Source organism: Chiloscyllium punctatum, chromosome 11 (assembly GCF_047496795.1).
Source record: "Chiloscyllium punctatum isolate Juve2018m chromosome 11, sChiPun1.3, whole genome shotgun sequence".
In the NCBI taxonomy this organism is placed as follows: Eukaryota; Metazoa; Chordata; class Chondrichthyes; order Orectolobiformes; family Hemiscylliidae; genus Chiloscyllium; species Chiloscyllium punctatum.
The window spans coordinates 46,675,380-46,701,034 of NC_092749.1; the positions used below are offsets into that span (position 1 = coordinate 46,675,380).

Consider the following 25,655-nt stretch of genomic DNA (forward strand, 5'->3'; position numbering starts at 1 on the left):
GATCCACTGTGCTCACTACTGCAGCCTTTCTCTTGGACAGACTTAAAACAACAATTAATTTATCTGATTCTGTGCTGTGAACTTCGCCCAACAGTTCCTCCAAGATTAGTTGTGCATTTCTCTCTCTCTCTCCTCTCCCTCTCCCTCTCCCCCTCTCTCTCTCTTCTCTCCTCTCTTCTCTCCTCTCTCCTCTCTCCTCTCTCCTCTCTCCTCTCTCTCCTCTCTCTCCTCTCTCCTCTCTCCTCTCTCTCCTCTCTCTCCTCTCTCTCTCTCCTCTCTCTCTCCTGCACTGTCCTCACCATGTGCTTCCTTTGTCTGCTCTTCTCCCTTTTAAACTGCTGTTGTTTTGACTTTTTTTTCCCAAAGTTCCAAAACATTGCAACAGCATATAAAACAGTAATTGCTGCTCCTGGAAATTCGAGGAAATCACCTCCAATACCTAAAAAACCTCAAAAAAAGGAGCAGCTCTTACAGCCAGAAATTTTTCCCGTTCTCCATTTTGGATTACCCAGAATCCTATTGATAGTTTTACCGAATACATTTTATTCATTTTGTAATCAATGAGACTCCATAGATGGTGAATGAATTGAACAGATATTTGCATCAGACTTATCCCAGTAATTGTGGTAAATCAGCAAATGGAAGGGAGCACTTCAAGAAAATCACAATCACTAGATTGTGTGAATTTACTCAGTAATTGTTAGAGCTACAGGCTGACAAGTCATGGGTCCTGATGAACTTCCCCTTAGGGTTAATGAGATAGATAGTACCTTAGTATAATTTTCTAAAATTCCCTATATTTGGGAAAAGCTCCTTTAGATTAGAAAATAGCAACTATAACTCTTTTTAATAAAAATGGAGGGCGATAGGAAACAGAAAAATATAGGCCAATTAGCTGAGCATCTTCATAAGAAGATGCTGGATATTATTATGAAAGATGTTATATCAGGGTACTTAGAAAAAAATTAAGGTAATCAGGCGGAGTCAACATAGTTTCCAAAGGGATATCATGTTTAATGAATTTATTGGAGTTTTTTGAAGAAATATCATATGCAGTAGATGAAGGGAAACTAGAAACAGAAAGTGTGCCCTAGCAATTCGCTTGTGATTTATATTAGTTTAGATTCCCTACAGTATATAAAGAAAATAATTTTAAAAACTTTTCATAGTTTATATGTTCCATTTTGAGCTATTGAATGTAAATAATGATCAAGCGTATTTTTTTTTCTTTGTACTCTGTAAGAATCAAAGAGCTGTTGAGTTAGATGTTGTACAGAAGTCTGTCTGTCAAATTGGAACTGACCCCCTTACCAAGGAACAACTGTATTTCCATTTCTTACACAAATATTGGCATATAACTTTACTTTCACCTGGATTTTGCCTGACGTTTCTGTTTTTGTAAGCATTAAACCTGTTGATTGCAAATTTCTACCCTCCAACCTTACCTGAAGTCATTAGCATCTCACTGAAAAATATTTCTGGAAGTGCTGTTGGGTGTTGAAAACCTCATGCAAGAGACTTGTATTCACATTCAAACATTGACTGTTATTTGGTTAGTTTAACAGAGGGACATCACAACTAAACTTGATTTTAACTGGACCAGATATCCTTGTTCTCACTCAGGTATCAATAGGTAACAATCAGGAGTTAGAATCCTGGCTAGTTTCTCAGGAGAGCATGATTAATTATAGCCTCCATACCAACATAACAAATGAAATCAGCTAATTCAGTACAGACCAAGGATTATAACCTTGTTCTTTCTTCTTTGTAGGCATCAACTACTCACTCGATTTTTAACAATGGATTTTTAAAAAATTAGTGTCAATGAGAAGAATGTTTTAAATTTCAGAGAACAGGAAAGGCCAGAACAACATTGTCTGTTTATCATGATGATCATTATTATGCATTTGTTGCATGACTTTTTCCAATATATCTCACATTATTGTGCTAAGTAAAGGAGAAAATGAAGACTTTTAAAAATTCCCTTCAAAAATGTTCCGATACTTTAAGATTCAAGTAACATGGTATTCTAATATGTTTGACTTGGGGCAGTCTGAACTGTTAAACAACCCAGCGACACTTTAATCTGTCACTTTTAAAGTGAGCTGTGAACCTCTATGGGGAATGTTCATTTGACTTCCTTGGTGCATTATCAATTTATTATTGCAGATCAGATAAAAGTGCTTTCAATATCCTCAAGTGCCTTTTTCCATGACAGTCATGAGAAAAGCAAGTTAGAAGAAAAGCATTTTGATGTCAATGGTAAAAATGAAACAGAAATTATTTGCTGATAATATGGCAAAATGAGGGCAATTTTTCCCTCAGTCTGCTCAGGTGAAAATTTTTGAAAGTTTTTATGAGACTAGTATGGATATATTCCCTAACTTTTGCCTCGACAGAGAACCTTCGCTCTTTGACTCTTGGGGTAGGTTTGGGCCTATGACATTTGCTGAGACAGCTGGTCCTTTAAGTATTCACCCACCTCCACTCAGATTATTTGATTTTGGAATTGCTGGTGTCTGAAAACCAGAGTGTGGAGATCAATTACGTACAAATCTGTTTTTAGTGCATTTGTTTTGGGTAGCTGTGTATTACTTTGGAGTGGTGAGATTCCCAGGATACTTGGGAGTGCTGAACTGTTAGCAATAGTTCATAATTCATAGGTTTTCATTTGTCTTACACAGGTAAGTCTAAGAGTCCTTCAGTACTACATAATAATAACAGGAGTATTGTCTGTGCTTCTTGGCCACTATTTATCCCTTAACCAACATGACTAAAACAAATTGCTTACTAATTATTCTCATAGTGCTTTGTGGAACTGCGTTCTAGAAGCAGTAGAGTAAGGAACATTTTAATTTCTTTAAGTTATCAAAGGAATTGCTAATTGCTTTTAAGAATATGTGAAAAAGACTCAAGAGTTAGCATGAAGCATAAAGGGATGATTTGTAGTTTTCTTGGATCATAAGAAATGCTGGTCCATGTCCCCTAGCAATACTTGACCTGGCAACAGTACCAACAAGAAGGAAGTGAAGATGCAAAGGCCATGTGGCCAAACACAGAAGCCAGACAAAGAAGCTACTGCTGTAAAGTAGAAGGTGACTGGTACACCAATACAGAAACAAAGAGAAAGCAGACAGAGACCAAAAGAGGAGCATATTGAATTATTGTAAAGAGAATAAGTGAATGTTTCTCAGGAAGCAGTTAGTTTTTCTGAATGGTAGACAGGGAGATGGGAGTTACTGGGGACACTCTCTGAGCTGGTTAAACACATAGATCAAACCTTTTTAAACAACTGTCCCAAGAACCTGGACAGTTGTTTACAAAAGTTGGATCTATGTGTTTTACCAGAAGTGGCCAAACTGTAAACTATTATGTTATCGGTTTATTGGTTGAAAATAAATTTTGGAAAGTAATATCATCAAAGCTCTTGTGACCCGAGAGAGAGAAAAATTAATAGAAATGTGCTTTGTATCAGACAATTATGAACTGCAAAGGTAAAATCTGTTGTTGGATAGGAGTCCTAGCATACCCTGCGTGATTCAAGAATAGCAAATATGGGAAGCAATGGCTTTATGGTATTTATCACTAGATTATTAATTCAGAGACCCAGGTGGGCGGCACGGTGGCACAGTGGTTAGCACTGCTGCCTCACAGCGCCAGAGACCCGGGTTCAATTCCCGCCTCAGGCGACTGACTGTGTGGAGTTTGCACGTTCTCCCCGTGTCTGCGTGGGTTTCCTCCGGGTGCTCCGGTTTCCTCCCACACTCCAAAAGATGTGCAGGTCAGGTGAATTGGCCATGCTAAATTGCCCGTAGTGTGAGGTAAGGGGTAGATGTAGCTGTAGGGGTATGGGTGGGTTACGCTTCGGCGGGGCGGTGTGGACTTGTTGGGCCGAAGGGCCTGTTTCCACACTGTAAGTAATCTAATCTAATCTAATCTAATCTAATCTAATGTTCTGAGGACCTGGGTTTGAATTGTGCCATGTCAGATAGTGGGATTTTAATTCAAGAAAAACAAACAATCTGGAATTAAGTGTCTAGTGATGACCATGATGATTGTCAGGGAAAGACCTGTCTAGTTCACTAATGTCCTTTCGGGAAGGAAACTTCTGCCCTTACCTAGTCTGGCCTACACGTGACTCCAGACCCGCAGCGATGTAGTTGGCTCTTAACTAGCCTTGTGGACAAATAGGGATGAACGATGAATGCTGGCATAGCGATCGATGTCCACATTTCATGAATGAAATTAATTTTAAAAAAGCCAATTCTGTGTGGGAGAGTGAGACAGATCTTTATGGCTGTGTAAGACTTAACTTTATTTTATCCATTATTCAAAGTCTTTTTATTTGAAGCATGTTTTTTCTTTAATTCATGTTTAACTTGCTTTGTTCTGATTTGTGCAAAAGTTGCAAAAAGTGAAAGCAGGTCTTGTCAGTTATTTCATAATTTTGTGGGTCCTTTGTAGCTTTGGTTATTTAGTTTTCCCAAGGGGATGTAACTAAGATTTCCGGTGTACAAATTATTAGCAATAACTACACATCAAAATTACTTAGTGGGCTATAAAACAGTTTTTGATTTCTTCAACTTATGAAGGAATTAAATAAATACAAATTATTTCTTTTAATAGAATAATAATGTCTCCCATTGCAATATTTCCATTTCATGATGTTTTATTGCATTAGTGATACTAATTTTAAAAGAGTTCTACAAGTTGGAAACAGAAAAACAATGATGATGCCAGGTATAAAAGAGCAAGAGACTGTTGAACTTCTTAAGCTGTATTGTCAGGGAAAAGTGGTTGAAGAAAAGTTCTCAGTGAGGTATATAAAATATTTAATATCATTGTAAAATAGGTCTGTGATATTTTTCAGGGCAATAGGATCAGAGAATATGAATATAAATCAATGAAAGATAACTTTTAAAATTTACTTTTAAGGAACTTTACTCAAAAGATGAATAATCCAGCAAATGTAATATTGGATAGATTAGAAATTCAGGGCATGCTGGATTGCAAGAGGAAATTTGCAGGGATGGAGTAAATCATTGAATAGCTCATAGGAGACTCAAGTCTTTGCAGTGCATCTATCGATGATTTTAACCCAGCCAGTGCATTCCCAAATAATTTCCTCATTTCCCGATCAGTTAGATTCAACAAGCAAGGTAATTGCCTGCATGATGTGGTATCACCTGTAGATTAGATTAGATTACAGCATAGAAACAGGCCCTTCGGCCCAACAAGTCCACACCGACCTGCTGAAGCGCAACCCACCCATACCCCTAACCTAACACTACGGGCAATTTAGCATGGCCAATTCACCAGACCTGCACATCTTTGGACTGTGGGAGGAAACCGGAGCACCCGGAGGAAACCCACGCAGACACGGGGAGAATGTGCAAACTCCACACAGTCAGTCGCCTGAGGCAGGAATTGAACCCAGGTCTCTGGCGCTGTGAGGCAACAGGGCTAACCACTGTGCCAATATCAAACATACGAGTTGAAGGAATTGGGAATTAATTGGAAGGAAATGGGAGATCAGAATCCAGTCCAAATCTGATGACAACAATAGCCTTGATTCAGTGATACCTCTCTGGATGTGCCATTGGGAGCTGCGAGAACCTGGAGGGAAATATTATTCCCAAGTGATGAGGTAAAGCTGACTGCAAATACCAAGTAGATGGGGTTAAAGGCAGCAGGAAATGATGCCACTGTTATGGATACAATGCAGGAAGGCATTCAATGATAGCCATTTGGCCATGGAACTTAACTATTGTTTCTATGAAGTGTCATCAACTACATTTGAAATGGGTATCCCTTGTCTCTAATTAGCCGGCAGTTACTCCGCTGGTAGGGACATTGCTGCAGGTCAGGATTATCACAACAGCTGCCCGGAAGTCCAACACCCATCTGCATTAAGATTCTTTTGTGGTTGCACACCAGGATGCAACTGATGGAATGGAAACCCTTGTGTTTGATGAACACTCCTAGACAATATATGGGTGCTCCCATCGCTAATTGTGTATATGCTAATATCTCGCATTTGTGGGGAGCCATTCAGATCTCAAACAGCAATAGTGTCATAACTGGCCAACAAGCCTGAAGCTAGCTGCCTTGAGCAATTGTACTCTGCTGACTGTGAGATGCTATATCTCTCTCCATTTGAGCCCTGGAAGGATCTAAAGGTAAACAAAGGTTGAGGGATGTGTTGATTTTGACAGCCAGTGGGTGGCCACCTGATCCACTGGACAACACAGGCTCCATTGTTTACCATCACCTGACAGGGTACCCTCAGCCTCCTCAAAGATTATAGCATTATTTCACCATGAAAAGGAAGCTTATGCTCACCTCTCAGTCTCTCTGGAAATGGTCTGCTCTCCAGAGAGCTGCACTTGTCTACTAGTCCACTCTGACTTGTGGGGCTGCAGGTCGGGGAGCAGCAGTTGTTTTTGCTGCAGCTCCTGCTGCTCATGATGCTTCTGCTGGTGCTCATCTTGGTCTTCATTTGCATTCTATACAATGCGGCTTCAGCAGAAAGCTTTTGAATATTCTCGATTGGAGTTCCAAAATGCAGATTAGACCTCCAAGTGTAAATGGCACCTGCAAAATGCTGTCTCAGCACAAATACTGTGTACAAACCTCTTCCATGCAAGCAGTAGAAGAACCCCGAGTGTTAAGTATGTATTGGCATATTTTCTTATCACGGCTTCAGCCCCTTCAATTACTGCTCTCTTCTTGCGCTGCTTTCTCTAGCAAGTTCTAAAAAAGCCCACATACCTGAGTTAAAGTCCAACATCTACATAAATATTGTTGCAACTGAGAAGTTAACGTAATGAAATTAACATCCCATCTCCCTGAAGGAACCTGTTTGCACACTGCCCAGAACTGCAGTAAACTGTGAAAGACAAAGGTTTGAAGCAGGCATCTAAGATAGGCTCTTGCTTTGAATGAAATATCTGCTTCCCCCTGAACCTGTACCTGAACCCAAAGTTATATGCTCACCCACATTAAAATTCCATTTTCTGTCTGAGTTAAACACAGGATTGGATGGTAGATCGTCTGATGCAGTGTACTGGAGGAACATGATTCACTGAGTTCAGCAAGTCTTTCCTAACCTGTTACATTTTCAGTGCAGCACTAGAGTGAATCCATGCCAGATCACAATTACATTACATATAAAAGGTTGGAATCAGTTTAGACGATCATCGATCAATGGCTAATGTTATACACTGATTTTCTTGTATATTATAATAATTAAATCTCTCATAAATACCTCTGTCCTAGGTGTTTTTCTACATATCATGGGCGATGCATTAGGATCTGTGGTGGTCGTCGTCGCTGCTACTATATTCTATATACTTCCACTTAATGAAGATGAATTCTGTAACTGGAAATGCTATGTAGATCCAAGTATGACAATCATTATGGTTATAATAGTTCTATTATCGGCTTTCCCACTCATAAAAGAAACAGCAGTTATCCTGCTCCAGATGTTACCCAGAGGGATCAAACTGCATGAATTTGGTAAGTGAATCTATTTACTGTGTAAGCTTAATTAACGTATGTTATGGCTTGGAGGTTTTGTTAAGATCAGCAAAGCATATCCCAAGCATAAGGCAAAATTACTCTTTTTGTGCCCCAGGTTTAATACTTCATGCCGTATTTAGTCAGCTTCAAGTTGCCTGACGTTAAACTAGCTGAAAAAAAATTGAAGAAATATTCTGAGTAACATTCAGTTGACTGTTTGATTCCTGTCTCACCAGAGATGACGAAGTGACAGGAACATAAAGTAATATGTTTAATACAGTCTTATTTTCTGAATTAAATATCTACATTATCAATAATCACCTCAAATTCGACAGTAACTTTGTTTCAAAATTGCAAGGATACATCCTTAACTCTATTTATAATTTTACATCTTCCAGTTCAGCAGTTGCTTTAATGGACTACATTATTTCTCATGTTTTGTGGCATACGTAACAACATAATTAATTAGTTATGTTGTCTCAATTTAAGTCCAAATGCTTAATGCACCGATAACGTGAATTTGTTTGGATTCATTGCAAAGAAAAGTGGTCATTTGTTCATTTTCGTACAAAAACAAGATTTCACCTTTGTTCAAGAGTTCAATAATCTTTTAATTATCACACTGCTTGAGAAGAGTTGGAAAAGCATGGGCCTGAAAAGCCACAGGGAGGTTGATACATAATTCCAATGGGGATTAAAAATTCTGTCAAGAGTGCATTTAGCAGCAGTCTATTGGAAAGAGAATAAACAGGGGAATTCACCATTAGTTTGCTGTAAGAAATATCTGAGAATTACGAGTTTTCCTTTCTTTCCAATTTTCTAGTGTCCACATGAATTCATTGTTGAAATTTCAAAAGCCTGTTGCTTAACACACATTCCAGGAGTTAAACATGTAAATGTGTGTGGCACTTTAGTGCCAGACTCAAGGAATGCTTCAGTCTAAAAAGTGCTGTTTTTTTGGATGAGACATTAAGTGGAGGCCTTGCTTGCATGTCAGCTACAGCAGCAACAGCAACTTACATTTGTGTAGTGCCTTTAAGGTGAGGAAATACCCCACAGGCATTCTCCAGGAACATGTTAAAACCAAGTATGAGACCGAGCCACATAAGGAGATATTAGATCAGGTGATTGAGTCAGCTTGGTCAATAAAGTAGATTTTAGGTAGTACCTTAAAGGAGATAAGGTAAGTATAATATTAGCATTCCAGAGCTTGGAGTGTGGGTGTGGCTAGCAGTGGAGTTGTAGGCAACAGCAACTGAATGTGGAGTGATTAAAATTATGGATAGAGGCCAGAATTAAATGAACCCAGGGTTGTGCAGCTACAGAAGATTGCAGCGATATCAAGGAGTGAGTCCAAGGAGCGACTTGAGAGTAAGATAACAATTTAAATTATGATTCCATATGCATGTATATTATACAGAGACTCGTGTGCCAGCCTCTGAGAACCCTCATGGCACATCTCTGATTCACTTACAGGACACTTCTGCACTTCAATGCTGCTCTTGGGCTGCACTTGCAATTAATATTGTAGCAAGCGCACACTGTGCTCAGGGACACACCCAGTTCAGGGACTGGACCAGGCTGCATCTGTGGCCTGTTCACTTGCTATCATAACACTCGCTCACTCTGAGCCTGCCTGGATGTTCACAGCATTCTTGCCTTGCATTGGATCTTTTGCGCTTTGCCCCTTCAGCTAGTGATACCAGATTCATATCACTGCTGTTTTGCCTTGCCGTTTTGCATAGATATAAGCTAGGAATTGTCATCATTGTCAGCAGATTTCAAGGGAAATAGCCTTTGCCTTTGGAGGAGAGAATGTTTCTCTTGGCTCCCATATCAAGTACTCTGAGATCAACTACTTTATGTGTCCACCTGAACATTAGATTGACAATTGTTCAGTATTAGATTGACAAGTGTTCAACATTAGATTAATAATTATTCAAATTAGATTCACAATTGTTTAACGTTAGATTGACGATTATTCAACTTTAGATTCACAATTATTCCAACCCAAGCAGAATCCCAGGAAACCTCAGCAAGTCTGGCAGCATCTGTGGAGTAAGAAATAGTTAATGTTTTGAGTCAAATGATTCTTCTTTGGAAGTGAGTTATTCTGAAGCTCTCTGTTATAATGTTGTCTCTTTTTGAGTCATTGCCATCAATCATTCTACTGCAATATCTGACTGAGTAAAATTGTTGTGCCAAGGAAGGACCACTTTTGTACTTTTCCCGCTACCGTTTCCAGTAGAGACAGGATTGACCTTTCCCAAATGAAATGATTTAGAGTATTATATTGGGGAAATATGAGGTGTTCCTCTCAGCAGCCTCGGTAATTAGATTGTGACATTATAGAAGTGAAAGAATATTGCGCTTAATCCATAGCTAGCTCCTTTAGAACTAGAGTTAATTCAGTGGTGGATTTTCTTGGATTAATTTTATTTGATGAAATATAATGGTAATTAGATTTCAGGCAGTTCAGCTATTTGCCATTTTTTGGTCAAGATGGCAGTGGAATCGCAGTGCAGTCCTTTGGGCCCTGGTGCTTGTCCGCTCCGTCTGGTTTTCCATTTTATTTTCTACTTTCTCTACATTTTTTTTAAACTTTCCCCTTACTTACCTTTTTGTGGAAAGCTCAGATGGCATTGAGGTTGGAGGCAGGGGTTTGTTACCGGTACCGATGGTGGGAATCGTGTTTGTGCTTGTGGTGGTGCCAACAGAGGACGACTGTATTCCCCACTATGGTGGGAAGAAGTGAGTTTGGACCGAGCTCCCGTGTGGGACCTGACAGCTTTAGCGGTGGCTGCATTTCCAAGATCAGCTCGGTATAGACTCGGTGGCAGCATCAGCAGTACAAGATGGCGCCGAAGAAAGGTGACACGGTTCTGCGGTGGTGGCGTGGCAAAGGGGCTCATGGCTGGCTGACTGCTTCGTGCTGGTGATGGTCTCACCATCGGGGTTGATGAGCCCCTATCCAGGCCCATGGCTAAGCACTTAAGGACTGTAATGTTCAACTTTTAACTTAATTTCCTTATTTTTCTACCTTTATACTCTATGTTTGGCTTACTTCTGTGTTTGAAGATGGTGCCAGAGAACAGCAACATTATATAACACTTTTAACTGTATTTGCAATGAACACGCATGACAATAAGTACATCAATCAATATCCAAGTCAGCAGGTTACATATTCAACATGTCCTCAACCCTGGTGATAGTGGGAATGTTGCAGCTGACACACCAGTTCCAGCTTCACTTTATTGTCCTACAATAAACACTAAAATCTTTGCTCAAGGAAATATGTTCTTTTGCATCGTGTGCTTCATGACTTAAATTGACTCCTACCTTCTGTGCCAATTTATATGTCATAACAAGCTCATTTGATCCAGGTAAAAATTTGCCTGTAATTTTGTCACAGCAGCCTGTGCCCTCAAAACAATAGAAATGCACAAATAGTGATGTGTTCTTGAGAAGAATATGTGGAATCTTTTAACAGTAATTTCTTCTTACTTGAAATTGCTCCTGCTATTGTTACTGATGTGTTTCACTCTGACTGAGTTAATTGCATGTTGCTACCATAGAGTATTAGTAAAATCTAGGAGGCTGCTGTTTCTCTGATGCTGTCAATATAGATATGTGTAAAGAATGCTGGGAGAAAGATGAACCCGATGATCATTGATTTGAATAATCTCACTCCTCAAAAATGGGGAGCAGAAAAGCTTGCAAAATAGAGGTCGTTCTGCCATAATGCATGTTTCGTTAACATGGACTGGCTGTAATGCAATTGATGAATTGGGGACACTGCTTAGAAAGGGTGAACTTTAAAAATGCATGTTGTCTGTAACGTGATTACATTGCTAACACTGTAAGCCCTGTTTCTAAAGTGTGATTTTTGTGCAATACAGGGTTGCGTTATAGAAGAACAACTTGTACAGTAGTTGGAAAAGTAGACAGTTGAACCAGGAACCTTATTAATTCATGCCGAACTGTATTTGTAGCAATGAAGGCTCATGCAAGTTAAGTGTGGACCTGTTTAGAATCATAACAGAAGGACACTGGGTAGCATCAGCTTCCTTTCTAAACATGGCTGTAATTCCCAGTGCTTGATGTACTGAATGAGGAAGAGAAGGAGGTATAGCAACTCAAAGGGCATTAAGAGACTCATGCAGAAACATCTGCCACATTGCTGAAATGACAGAGAAGTAGTGCCAATGAGGTGTACTACCTGACCCCTCAGACATCTGCAGTGATAGTGGATGTATATGGAGTCTGCAGATTGATCGATAATACTGATTTGACATTGGCACTGCCAGTTTGGATCAGTTAAACATGATGTGGAGATGCCGATGTTGCACTGATGAGAATGAAGTTAAAAATCACACAACACCAGGTTATAGTCCAACAGGTTTATTTGGAAGCACTAGCTTTTGGAACACTGCCTCTTCATCAGGTGGTTCATCATCATCATTAACCACCTGGTGAAGAGGCAGTGCCTTGAAAGCTAGTGCTTCTAAATAAAGCTGTTGGACTATAAGCTGGTGTTGAGTGATTTTTAAATTTGTTAAACAGGCAGATTAGTTAATTGTTGCCTCCTGCATGTGTTGAGCTTTGGATTACTGTTACTTTCTGCATTTTGGAAAAACAATGGCAGATTGAAACTACGTTCTTGTGATAAATGGATCTTTCTCAGGTTGGCAAGCTGTTACTGATACAATACCAAGGGATTGGAGTTGTAGCCTCAATTATTTACAATAGTGTATGATTGCTAAATTTTCCAATAACATCAAGGCCAGTTTAAAAGTAAACATTTTGAGAGGAGGTAGTGAGTCTGCCAAGGGATATAAATAGCTTAAATGAATGGCCAAAAGTTTAGCAGAAGGAGTATAATATGGGAAAGTGTGAACATGTTCACTTTGGCAGGAAGAATAGAAAAGCAGTGCACTATTCAGGTGGAGAGAGATTGCAGAACTCATTGACACTGAGGGATCTGAGTGTTCTGGTGCAAGAGTTATGCAGAATTAGTAAGTAGGTGCAGCGAGTGATTAGCAAGGCAATTAAAATATTGTTGCTTATTGCAATAGAAATGGAATCTAAGAATAGGGAAGATTCAATGCAACTGTGCGGGTTCTTGGTGAGACGACATCTGGAGTGCTTTGTCCAGTTTTGGTCTCTATAGCGATGTGAGTTATAGTCCGATTTGTGGTGGAGTTGTGTGAGAATTCAGGTTGGAACCATCTTGACATCGGGCACATCTGACTCTGTCTTTTATATGTTAGATAAGCAGCAAGGCAAGTTTCTCAGTAGGTAGTGGGGGTTGCCAGTTAAGGGGGGATTTTTGCTTGTTAAACACCTTGTTAATAGCTAACTTGCCTCATTAATATTCAGCTTCTTGGCCTACCAGATGTGCCAAACAAGCTGTGTTGGATCACATAGTATCCAATTATTTGTTTGATTTTCTTGATCTTGTTGCACAATTCAGAGAGGAACAGGCAGTTCACCCACTAAGTTGACCAAGATCACTTCCTTGAACAGTGATGAACTATTGCTGTATGTGAGATGCCATGGTAAATGATTGTTATGTTTGCCTGTATAATACATTCCCATAATTCCAAGTTTATTCATTGTATTGGGCTTTGAGCACTTCAATATGATAAGGTGCTATTTAAACCTAAGTATCAGTCAAGTAATTTTAAGTTGGTTGTGATGTACATATTTAACATATTTTGTTCTGCATTCTCTCCTTGTTTGTCATCATCTTCTCCACGATCTTCACAATGTAAGAAAGGCTACAAAGCCTCTCAGAGCTGTAGCAGATTCTTAAAACATTCTGTCAATACTCATGTGTTGTGTGTTGAAGGACACAGGAATTTTAAATTTCACTATGAGCATGAAATAGTTAATATTGAATCTGATGCCTTCTACATCCAATATTCCAATCCACTTCTTTGGCCTTTCCACTACTTAATTCTCAAAAAATGTCCAACATCACTGACTGTAATCTTTTGAGAATTAGGAAGCAACCTTTACAAAGAGACGTTGAAGGGCTTATACCTGAAACGTCGATTCTCCGGCTCCTCGGATGCTGTCTGACCTGCTGTGCTTTTTCCAGTGACACACTTTTTGATTCTGACTCTCCAGCATCTGCAGTCCTCACTTTCTCATAAGAATTACTCAGGAAATTATGGGCCAATTAGCCTAATATTTATTTAGGTGAAGTATTAGAAAACAGTCTGAGTGAAGGGATAATGAACTACCCGTGATAAGAGTTGACATTCAACCCTTTCTATCTCTAGCACATTCTGAGCAAGAACGAAACATCTTGTAGTATAATATATGGAATGATTCTATAAACATAAGTGTGAATATGTTCACTTTGGCAGGAAGAACAGAAAAGCAAAAATTTTGCTGCAGATGCTTGAGATTCAAAATAAAACCAGAATGTACTAGTTAAGCTGCATCTGTGGAGAGTGAATTAGAATTAACGCTTCAAGTGCAATATGACACTTCTTCAGAACTGGAGGCTTCATTGCTATCTTGGATGATGGAACAACTTGACGTGGATTAGAGTCTCTTTTGCTTCATACTTTTCTTACATCAGAGATTTCATGTCACAGAAAAAGACTTTATGATTCATTCCACAGTTCTTTGAAGACATTCTATTCAGTTAAACAGGGATAAATACTCAGGGTCATTTGACCCAAAACATTAACTGTGATTTCTCTTCACAGATGCTGTCACTCCTGTTGAGCTTTTGCAGCAACTTCTATTTTTGTCTCTGATGTAAACAGTTGGCCTTGCTTTCTCCAAAGCTACTTCCCTTGACCAAGACTTCTGGCTTAACGTCTCCTAATATCTTTGAAGAACAAGCTTTATCCGCCATTGTCTTTCTGTACTTTAGTAACTGTATACCTCTATATTTATTACTTAGACCTCAAGTTACATCTTAATTAGTTGTGGATAACATCAGTACTGTGAAGAGCACACATTTCCATACACAAGCACTGTTCCATTGGAAGATAAACTATGGATTGTCCTTATTATACTTCAAAATTATTGGGTGGAACCTTTTAGAGCACTGAGTGACATGAGCTATGACATGCGAGCCACCTGGTGAGACCTATCTCAATATCGAGAGCATCTCATTTCATCTTCTATGTTTTTGACTCATCGTTAACTCATCTAATTGATGTCCAGCTTTCTGTCTGACCAAACTCACCAAACAAGAAACCTTGACATGGAAGTCAGAATGGGCCACTAGCAACTTCAGCTCAGTGCTTACTTCAAATGATCTCCATGTTACTTAGGACCAAAGATCATCTCAGGGCATGATCAATGGGCCACATGCACCCCTTATCCATGGTCATTGGTATCTGGCATTTATCAACTGCTTCCCACCATAATAACTGGTGTGGGGGCACTGGAAACACAGACCTGCATTGAAGGGTGCACAAAGGCTGCAGCAGGAAGACTGTGGACATGGACAGGCACCAAGCTCACATATTGGATCAGACCATATCTTAGCCAACTTGCTTCCTCGCTTGCACTGTTTGCAGTCACTCACCTACCTGCATGCCTGCACTATCCACGCCATGCCATGTCATGCTGTGCCAGTTACCGCAGTCACATGACCAGGCTGTTTAGCTGTACATCTTGCTGTACTGCGTGGATTCCCCAGGCTTCCAGTAACAGAGGCTGTTTATTAGATATTGATCAACGTTTATGAAACTTCCTAGCAGAGGGAGCGTCAGGGTTCTGGGCACTTCTGCTCTAGGCTGTGTGGTCAGGTTGCTCAAATGGTGGGTGCAGGGGAGTCAGCTCACAGAAACAATGGGAGTTGGATTGGCAGGGTAGAAAGGGGCTAATGCAGCAGCTAGGAGACTTGGCAAATTAATTTTTCAGGATCTGCTCTGCAGGCTGGAGGGAATGGGGAGTTGATGGTATAGAATCCCTGAATTCTGGCCATCCTAATGTTGTTCTTTGGATCCCTGGTTGCTGGGCACCTCCCTGCCCCAGACAATTGAAAACACAATCTCATCATTGGTTCTGAATAAACCAGGACTAATGCCGCTTAATATTTCAATCATTGGTCCAGGATAATCAGAAATCATTTCACAAAATAGTCCAGTTTTGTTTTTAGTTCAAGCTTGTGATGACAAGGTTTTTGTAGCCTCACTGAATGTGTGAATGTTGCAAAGCTAATATGCTTATTATAACTGATCTTTTTGAAATACAGGATTCCATGAGCCAGTTTCTGCATATTTGTATCAGGTTCTCCTTTTAACTTGTACATGCTTTTACCATCAGGAGGGTGCAGTAGTGCAAGCTTTTCCAAAGCTGTTAATGATGGGCCTTGAACTCAAGATATCCAACCAGTGATGCACTTCTCTAAGCAACTCGGATTTTCTTTTGAGCCAGTCAGTCCAATGACTCATGCAGTACCATGAATATTAAAACTGAAGATTGCTTAATTCTCTGTTGGATATACAGGATTCTAGTACTATAGCTACCAGGCCAATTATAATTCAGGTCTTGGAAATTGGGAGACAATAAATTTACATCAAAATATTACATTCAGAGTGTAAAGCAAGAAAAACCTTAATTTAAAAGATCTGCTTTTCATTTTACTAATTAAACAAATTCTAAAGTCACAATTTCCATGTTTTACAGATGAAAAATTGTGTGCAGTTGATGGAGTGCATGGGATTCATGAACTCCATATATGGGAGTTGGCTGGAGGTAGGCATATTGCATCTCTTCATGTGAAATGCCTGGATCTTTCCTCCTACGAAACAGCAGCATTACAAATACGTGAAATCTTCCATAATGCAGGAATTCACTCTGTTACCATTCAGGCAGAGTTTGTTGTTACAGTGCCTGGTTCAACTCTAAAGTGCAATTTTCCCTGTGTCCGAAAGGAATGCGAAAATAAAATGTGCTGCATTTCTCAAAATGACTGCAACCTTGATGCAGAAGGTTCCATCGAGATGCGAAACAATTCTCCAGGGCCATCGAGAAATGGCTTCATGAGTAACAATGCAGCAGAAGATAATGTAGAAGAACTTTCTATTCTTCCATCCTATGACCTGACAACAACTAAACAGAAAGAAGGAAAGGAAGCCACAAATGGGCTGTCGTATTTGCACAGTACATCACTATAATTTGATTTTATAGGCAAGAAAGATTTTGCATTGAAGTTGAATTTAGGACTGGTAAACCTACAGATTATACTCATTATGAAAAGCAAGACTGCTACAGCAGAGTTTGATGTAACTTTATTAACGAGCAGCTTCTTCATTATAACCTGTCTGAAATGAGTTTGGTGAACTAAATACAGATCACAACAGCTATCTTATTTGTGCTCCTATAAAAAGTGAAACAAAGTGGCAAATTACAATTTTAATGTTTTACCTCTTGTATAGTAACTAATGTATACATTAAATCTGAGTGAATTCCTCAGTTCTTTTAATTTCTGTTGCATGAAATCTTTAACTTTGACATTGCTGTCAGATGTCCGGTACTGACCATTTTTTTCAGAGCATTAAAAGATCATTTAAATTGTTTCAATCTCATTAAACCACAGCCATTGATTTTTTTTTTTGCATGACTGTATCATGAAATTATCAGGTATCGGGGAATTGTTTTTTTTTACACAACTGTTCAGCAGGGTTGTTTCCATACAAGCTGCTCTTTCTAATGAGTTTGTCTGGAAAGCATCAGTCTGATTGCTAATCTGTGTTCTTCATTAAAAAAACAGTGTGATGTTCTTTGTTGCCACCTGAGTTTTATTAATTACAATTACAAACACTGGGGTAATTGAATGGGAGACATGTCTTTATTCTAAACAGTGATTTGGATCCAGTGAATTCCTGAGATTGAGATAATATGGATTCAGTACTGAGTAAGAATCAAAACATGTGGATTGGGAGAGGGCACAAAATAAACTTTCATCTGGATTTGGTGGGGGAGCCATAGATTTCTTGTATTCTAACCAATTACTGCTTTAACTTCCAGTGATGTTGGTGGGTATGGATTGGGTTGGGTGGGGTGGAGGGAAGGGTGGAATAGGATTTGGATGATGATAGGAAGAGGGCAAATTTGCCATTCATCCCGATCGCAAGTGGACATGCCTTGGGAATAGTCTAAGCCACTTTGAGAATTTGGGTCTTTGTGTTGTTATGAAATCTGTGGGTGAACTTATTCAGTAATTTTTGGTTAATTTGTAATTGTAATAACTAACAAGCTTCTGAAAACCACATCAACTGCAGTGGTTGTGAATCCTTTTTAGATGTTTGGATGGTATAGTTTTGTTACTAGATGCATTTGCCACAAGATCACATCTCTGATTTATTGATATGTACTCCTATTCCTGCCAGGAGGTATGATTAGAATGTTGTTCTTACAAGAGCCATAAATTTAATTCTTGTAATTTTTCATGAGATATTAAAAAACTGATAAAGTGAACAAGCCTAACGTTGGTCTAGAGATTGACGTGTTTTCTTCTGAAAGCTTGTGTATTTACAACAGATTTCAGCCAAAGCATTTAATGATAAACAAACCTCCTCAAAAGAGATTGAGTTGTAACTTTAAATAAGTATGCCGAGGTTTTGCCTCATTAATTTTTTGGAGGGAAATGGAAAGAGGTATTTCACAATTTTCACTCAATTGATTACATATGTCAGGAATTGTTTGTATTCAGGTAGATGGTATGTGAAAGAAACAAGTTCGATGGGCTGAATTTTGTTCTAATCTCACCCTGTGGTTTTGTTTTATACTCTAGCTTCACTTCAATGTGCAGTATGCCTTAAAATGATTTGTTTCTGTCAACAGTATTTGGCATCACACTGCCAAGAAACCATTTATTGCCAAAGCGTAAAGTCCAAAAAGATTAGAAAAGCAGAAACTATTAGGGCGATCAGGAAGGATTCTTTCACTTCCCCAGAATGAATCTGGATACTTAAATTGTACTTTAAACATGAAAGAATGTGGTAGAAATATATCCTTATTTTAGCCTACGTGTGCATATATCGTACAGCAGTATCCAATCAGATTATCAACCATGCCATTTGCTGGGGGTTTAGACATTCTCATAAGAAACAGTTCATTTTAACGAGCAAAATCATTATCAAATGTTAAATTACTGCTTTGAACTGCCTTTCAAAAATGTTGTGATTTGTAGTTGTTTTCAAGATTACAGTTAATTCTGATTGAAAATTCTTGCGGAAATGTATTTCTTTTGTTCTGTTACTTCTGTTTGTAGTTATTGTGCTGCAATTAAAAGTGGGCACTGTATACTGTGAAAATAATCATCCTGCACAAGTGTTAATGGTAATAGTATGCATGTATTGTTTGTCATTGATATGCTTTTCAAGAGTGAATGATTTTCGAGAATGTGTAGTCAAGTTGAGACAAATAAAAGTGATACTTGAAATTTACAAATAAATATACTTACTTTGAAATGTTATTCTCATTGGGAGAGTAAAGCTACTTGTTGTAAGATATGAGTGTTTACCTATGCAATAAAAATAAAATAAATCTTTGTGAAGGTAATGTTATTTTTGAAAGAATTCAATCATATATGTGTGGGTAAGAAAGAGAATTTTTGTACTGAGTATTTCAATGATCACAGTCTAATAATTGTGCATCCTCCTTGACAATCTTTGTCTCTAACTTATGTTTTATATATACAAGGCATTTTCTTGACCCTGTCTAGCTGTGTTTAACATGTTTAGATGAGTATGCTCATGCTTATGTCTGCCGTTTTTGCTCCTCTATCCATTTCTTCCAGTCTGTGAACAGTTTTGTCCTAGTTTGCCCCGGTACTGTTTCTCGGTGTCTAATTCTGTGTCATGATTTCTGCCTTCCTCCTTGTCAGTTTGGTTAACATGCATATTGATAAGGTTTTCTGCTTGAATCCAGACATCAATATTTTAATATATATGACTGGTGTCCATCTCTCTCTCTGCCATTTGAGACCTCATTGTTGTTGTTTGTTTGAAACTAGGAAGTAGTTTTTTAAAAGTAAAATGTACTCATTGATTCTTGATTCCACTGAAGTCAAAAGATAGCAAACTTGTTAGAATCTGCATGTCACTTTGATGAAGAGCCTGCTGGTGGCTACATTTAGAATAGTGATACTCTTCACATTTTCTCAGCTAGATCTCACATGTTGAGAAAAGCTAGTCATGAACATACCACAGTACAAAGTAACTGTTGAGGTCTTGTCGCTCACAATTTAGCATCATCAGGCAGATTTTCCATTCTCTTGAGTTCATGGGCAGTGGAGAGAAAGTTGTGAGTGTACGTTGAAAGCAGAAGAGCAGATTCTTGATATCAAGAAAAAATACTATCGTTTTTCCCTTTGGGTTCAAGCGGCAAGTTCTGAATCTCACTAATGTGCCACGCCTACCTTATTTCCGTGCTTCTATATCTCATCATTAATTAAACTTGCCTCATTTCTATGGAGCTTCCCATTCTCCTGTCCTTCACTGGTAAAGTCAATGGCATCAATTGCCAACATGAAAATCAGAGCAGTTCGCTGGCATTGGCAGCTTGATGCTTGTTCGTCTGGGCCTTCATCCAAACTTATCTTCACTATGAGGACGCTGTGTACTCCGTGAGCATTGACCTCTTCTAGCTTTCATCCAAGCATGTTGGCAACAGCAGACCATCAGCCCTACCCCACTAGCATGAGCCAGCTTTTGAGCTAAATCTCACACAGGTTCGATTCCTGCCTTTGGTTGCTGTCTAGAGTTTGCACATTCTCCCTTTTGTCTGTGTGGGTTTCCAGTGGATGCTGTTATGGCTCAAAGATGTGCAGGTTAGAAGATTGGCTGTGATAAATCTTTGATGACAGCGAGTCTAGAACCAGGGGTCACAGTCTAAGGATACAGGGTAAGCCATTTCAGACTGAGATGAGGAGAAATCTTTTCACTCAAATTGTGATGATCCTGTGAAATTCTCTGCCAATAAAGCAGTTGAGGCCAAAACATTGATTGTTTCCGACAAGGAGTTTATATATAGTTTTTAGTCTAAAAGAGGGGATAGAGTGCTGAGTTGGATGATCAACCATGATCATGTTGAATGGCAGAGTGAGCTTGAAGGGCTGAATAGCCTACCCCTGCTTCTATTTTCTATGTTTATAAGTCTCACTCCAGGATTTCCTGGCAATAATAGGAGCATTCCTGATGGGACCAGGCCTGCTGATAATTTCCTTGTCTTTTTGATACGCCGATGTCATCTGCTAAGAGCAAGAGAGATTCCTGATTAAACATTACACAGATTACAGCTTCAGTCACAGCAGAAATCGTACAGGAAAAGAGTAATGAGGAGGTCTACATCCAAGACTGATGAACACGGCTGAAGCAGGAGAAGTGACCATGGACAGTAACAGATCGGGAGCCTACAGTAGCCAGATGTTTCTGAACCAGCGCAAGGGGAATTTAAAGATAGAAAGTGAAAACTGACCTTAGTATCCATTGGATAAATTATGGACTTGTGTGGTCATTCACATAATTAAAACCTGCCAAAGAGTTTTTTTTTCTGTTTGACTGAATGTTTGCGTGAAATGTGCTTGACAGTGAAAGTTACCATAGTCCCAAAGGCTATGTCTGTGCAGTGCTTGAATCTGTGGATAGTGTTCTTTTCCTTTAGGGGATCTCACATTGTTGGGTGCTGCAGCCCCCTCCCTCACAGGTCAATCTACCGTCTGTGTGGCTGCAGCCATTTTCTTTCCCATTGCACACTTAGTATTTCCACATATTGGAGGATGACAGTGAGTGCTCCTCTGCCTGGGGTTTGCAGCCTCTGTGTCCACATATCAGTCAACCCCCAAATATCCATATCCCTTTCCTTGTAACCCTGACCATAAACCCTTGAGGCTTGACACCTCTCCAGCTCCCAACCCAATATGAGTCTTCACCTGTCCAGCTTTTTCCCCCAAGCTGCTGATATATGATGTGACAATGTTTTGTCATACACTACCCTCTCCTTGAAACCAGGGTGCACCTGATTGGATTTAAGCATTCCTGCAAAAGCCCCTTCCTATCCAGGTTTTACCTTCCCCTTTGCAGATACCGTCACCCCCAATCACCACCACCCCAGCTCAGAGGCCTGAAGAATAACTTGCCATAGCATCTTCCCAGGGCAGCAACCCCCCCCCCCCCCAATGCTCCTTTTCAGTTTCTGAGAATGAACTTTGCAGACTGTGGCTCATTCCCTTCAGTAACGTCATCTGAGAGCCCTGGACCAGAAGTGCAAGACCTCTGTCTGGTACATGTCCCCAATTGCATTAGCCTTATCCCTTGGACTAACTACTATGGAGCCACAGGACTGACTGTGACCCGCTCACTGGACTATAGAGGCACAGACCCCCTGACCATGTCAATTCCGGAGACTAGCATTGGAGACTATCCATTGCTTACACTGCTAAGATCCCCAGACTGATAGATTCCCTCCATGGCCTTTGATGAGGACTACTCCCCTAAGAGTTGAAACATGGCTATGCACTTGCTCTACATGCAGTGTGTTTGTCATGTAAGCTGTTGGCACATGGTGAATATGTGAGATTGATATAGCACCCTGCCATACAGCAAGATGTCTATCCCCAAGACTGAGGGATTGCTGACTAGCAAGGCAGGATGCCTGATGATGCGTCTTTTACTAAGAGGCACTGCAAGGCATGAATAGTAAAAGCTAAGTGAGTGCTAAGAGAGAGACAGCATGCAGACCCCATGTGTGAATAATGTCCCTACTGCAGCTTTTCAATGGTAGTTACTCATGTGCCAGGCAGTACAAGTCTGTGAATCTAATGTGCCCTGCCAGTTTATGGGAGAGATGCCATGATGGTCAGGATGGATTGTAAATGCTACATGCTCTGACTCAGTAATGCCCTTTAAATGGGAGGGTCACTGCCATCCAGTCTTGCCTACACGTAACTCCAGATCCACAGCAATCTGTTTGAGTCTTAACTGCCTTCTGGGCAATTAGGGACAGGTAATAAATCCTGGCCTAGCCAGTGACACCCTCATACCATGAATGAACAAAAAAAAATGCCAATATCTGTACGAAGGGTGTGTGTGTGACAGGAGCCCATAAATCTTGCCCTGAAACACTGTTTTGAAGTATGTACATGGAGGTCCTTTAGAACAAGCAGCGAGCTGAATCCACCCCCTCTGGTTGACATGTTGAGTATTTTTCCTAAAGCTGAATATTACTGAGGTGAGTTGTGCTGTTAGCAAGCTGGTTAAGAGTATTAATCTCCATTAATTGGTAACTCACTACTGTCCAGTGGTGTCAAATGACTTATAGTTACTGCACATTGAATGCATATATGCTGGTTTCTTGCATTCTAAGCTATACCAAATGTAGCAAAAGGATTTAAACAGGAATTCAGTTATTTAAGTAATGTGCATGAACTGCATTAAATCAGTCTTAAAAATTTGGACTTGAGTTAATCTTATTGAGAGAACGGAGCTCGTACAGAATTAATTTTAAGAACTGTCACCTGACAACTTCAGCACCAACGGTATAAAGATGAAAAGATGGTTGTGCATGTGCTAAGGATGGGGAGCTGAAAATCAGTGTGCACACAAAGTGTGAGGCACTATAGCTGATGGGTATTGTGTACATCCTACAGATCTTAGTGTATAATTTTTGGTATTCCTGGGTGTGAGTACTCAGATATTTAATGTAAAATGCCAAATTCAGGTTCTGGGGAAAAGTTGTTAAAAGTGTCTGACTGAACCAAAAATTTAAAGTTTGCATAACACATCCCCCAGAAATGGCAACCTTGTCCCTTCCAAATGTATAAAATTAATATTGAATATTTATATTTAATATCTAATAAAAGTTTACATATTGTATACTGATCTGTATTTGTGACTGGTGTTACAAGTGAAAGCTAGCACTATTCTTTTTGAAAAACACTACTTTTCACTACACTTACCTCTGTTACCACTGTTGCTTACTTCGCATTTAGTGATATGTGAACATTTGTTGTGCAGCAATTGTTTAGCACTGTAACTTATAGATTTCTGGGTGTCTTCGTGCATGATTCTCAAAATGTTAGTTTGCAGGTAAAGAAATAATTAGAAAAGTTAATAGAATGTTATTAGTTATTGCAAAGGGAATGGAATAAAATGTAGAAAGTGACCCTGGTGAAATACATACTATTTGTCACCTTATTGAAAGAATGATGTAAATGTGTTAGTCTGACCTTTCCAAAACTGCACAATCTGAAATTGAATTGAAACCAAAAGTTGAGTGATTGACTTGGGCATGATTGAACTGATTCTTACTACCCATTTGCCAAAATTCGATTACAGTAGAGAAGAAGTTGTATTTTTATAATGCTTTTTATGACTACTGGATATCTCAAAGCACTTTGTAGTCAATGTAGGAAAGACAACAGCCAATTTCTGCACAACTGACTCCCAGAACAACTAAATGATAATAACCCGATAATAAATGATAAAACATCTGTTTGTTGTAATGTTGACTGAAAGATAAACATGACCGGTTCATGGGGGGATTTAATCCACACACCCCCCCCCACCCAACCCCGCTGTTTAAAATAATGTGATGGGCATTGTATTATACCTCGTAGCAGATATGAAATATACCTTTAAGGGACATGCTTATGTTGGCATCACGAAATCATGGCATGTGACTTCATGGTTTAAAGCCCTCAGTTTTCATCTTACTGAGCTTGGACCTCTTAGAACATTGCACCCTGAGGGAATTATGAATCACTTGAGACAGACATGCAAATGCCTGTGATTGTAATGTACATATATAAGTATCAGGAGCTGCAACAAAAGTTCATTGAATTGTTCAGTTTCATGTAATCCGTGTCTCATTTCATGTTGCAAGAGATAATAAGTACCATAGCATAATAGTTGCAGATCATCAGCTATCAATGCCTTACCACATCAGGATGGCAGCAAAGTAGTAAGCACCAGTAACTGATTATTAAAAATCCTCACTGAAGATTAGAGTGCCCTGGACTATTTGAGCAACCAAGTACGATTTGTTTTTGCGAATACACATCTTTAACTTATTAAGCCAGGAGGCAGACTTTTATACTTTTCACTCAAATGTTCAAGACCAATCAAGCTAGAAGCCCACTGTCTCTTTAACAAAAATAAAATACAACGTTTCAGCCTACTTCCCAACAGAACATTTAAGATACAGCCATTAAAATACTTGTAACATGTTTAAAGGCAAAGTCAGCAGCTAAATGCTTCTGACAGATTTAAAGCTAACATCAACAGTCAGAGAATACTATCAATTTAATGGATGTACCATCCTGTTTGGCAAAACAGTGTTTTAAGAACTGAAAAGTGACTTTTTAACCTAGCGAAGCTTACCTGTATGCAATAGTTGGTTGGTTATGCCCTTTTACTTCAGTTGTTGCCAAAACTAACATATCATTACTCTTCCCACTAGTGGCTTAAACCTGCTACTACAGGCCTTTATTTATTAAAGATACTGACTTTACTCAGCATAACTTTATAAAAAGCAAACAACCATAGAAAATAAAATAAAATAGAAAAAAAAGGAATTGAGTCATAGAAATGTACAGAATGGAAATAGACCCTTCAATCCAACTCATCCATGCTGGCCAGATATCCTAAACTAATCGGGTCCCATTTGTCAGCACTAGTCCTCTAGACCCTTCCTATTCATATACCCATCCAGATTTCAGTACAGTGAACTAAGTTAAAGAAAGGAACAAACAAGCCCTGCATTCTACTCAATAAAACAAAAAGCCACAGACCTTTAATAATTAATTATAATGGATTAGGCAGCAACTAACAACATCACCAAATTAAAGCTATTTAAGTAACATCAAGCCTTAAATAATCCTGACAGGAGACTTTTTAAAATATTATTTGCTAGTAGCAAGGAGGCACTTTGCATCATATACGCATCAGATCTTCTTGACGACGGTAAGAAAGTTCCTGAGTAAATCTGGAATATACTTGAAGACTACCTGAACAACTTTCAGATAAACAGAGTCCAACTCATGTCTAATAGACAAATGCTCCAGAGTCTGTTAATGAATTTGTTGTTTGATGCTGCAGCAAAGAGCATACGTGTGATTTCTCTGAAGAAGAACTCCGAGAGGCTAATTGAATTTG

General features: G+C 39.2%; 1 protein-coding gene across 2 annotated transcripts in view; it reads left to right on the top strand.

Moving 5' to 3' along the window:
- Positions 1-19,024, top strand: part of LOC140482964 (calcium/manganese antiporter SLC30A10-like) — a 29,762-nt gene extending 10,738 nt beyond the window's left edge. The window contains exons 3-4 of one of the 2 annotated variants that reach the window (XM_072580758.1): positions 7,279-7,518; positions 16,183-19,024. In XM_072580758.1, the coding sequence (XP_072436859.1) occupies positions 7,279-7,518; positions 16,183-16,673 (731 nt within the window). In that variant the 3' untranslated portion in view covers positions 16,674-19,024. The remainder of the gene's footprint in view (positions 1-7,278; positions 7,519-16,182) is intronic. The other variant, XM_072580759.1, reaches the window with a different exon arrangement.
- Positions 19,025-25,655: the final 6,631 nt, after the last annotated feature.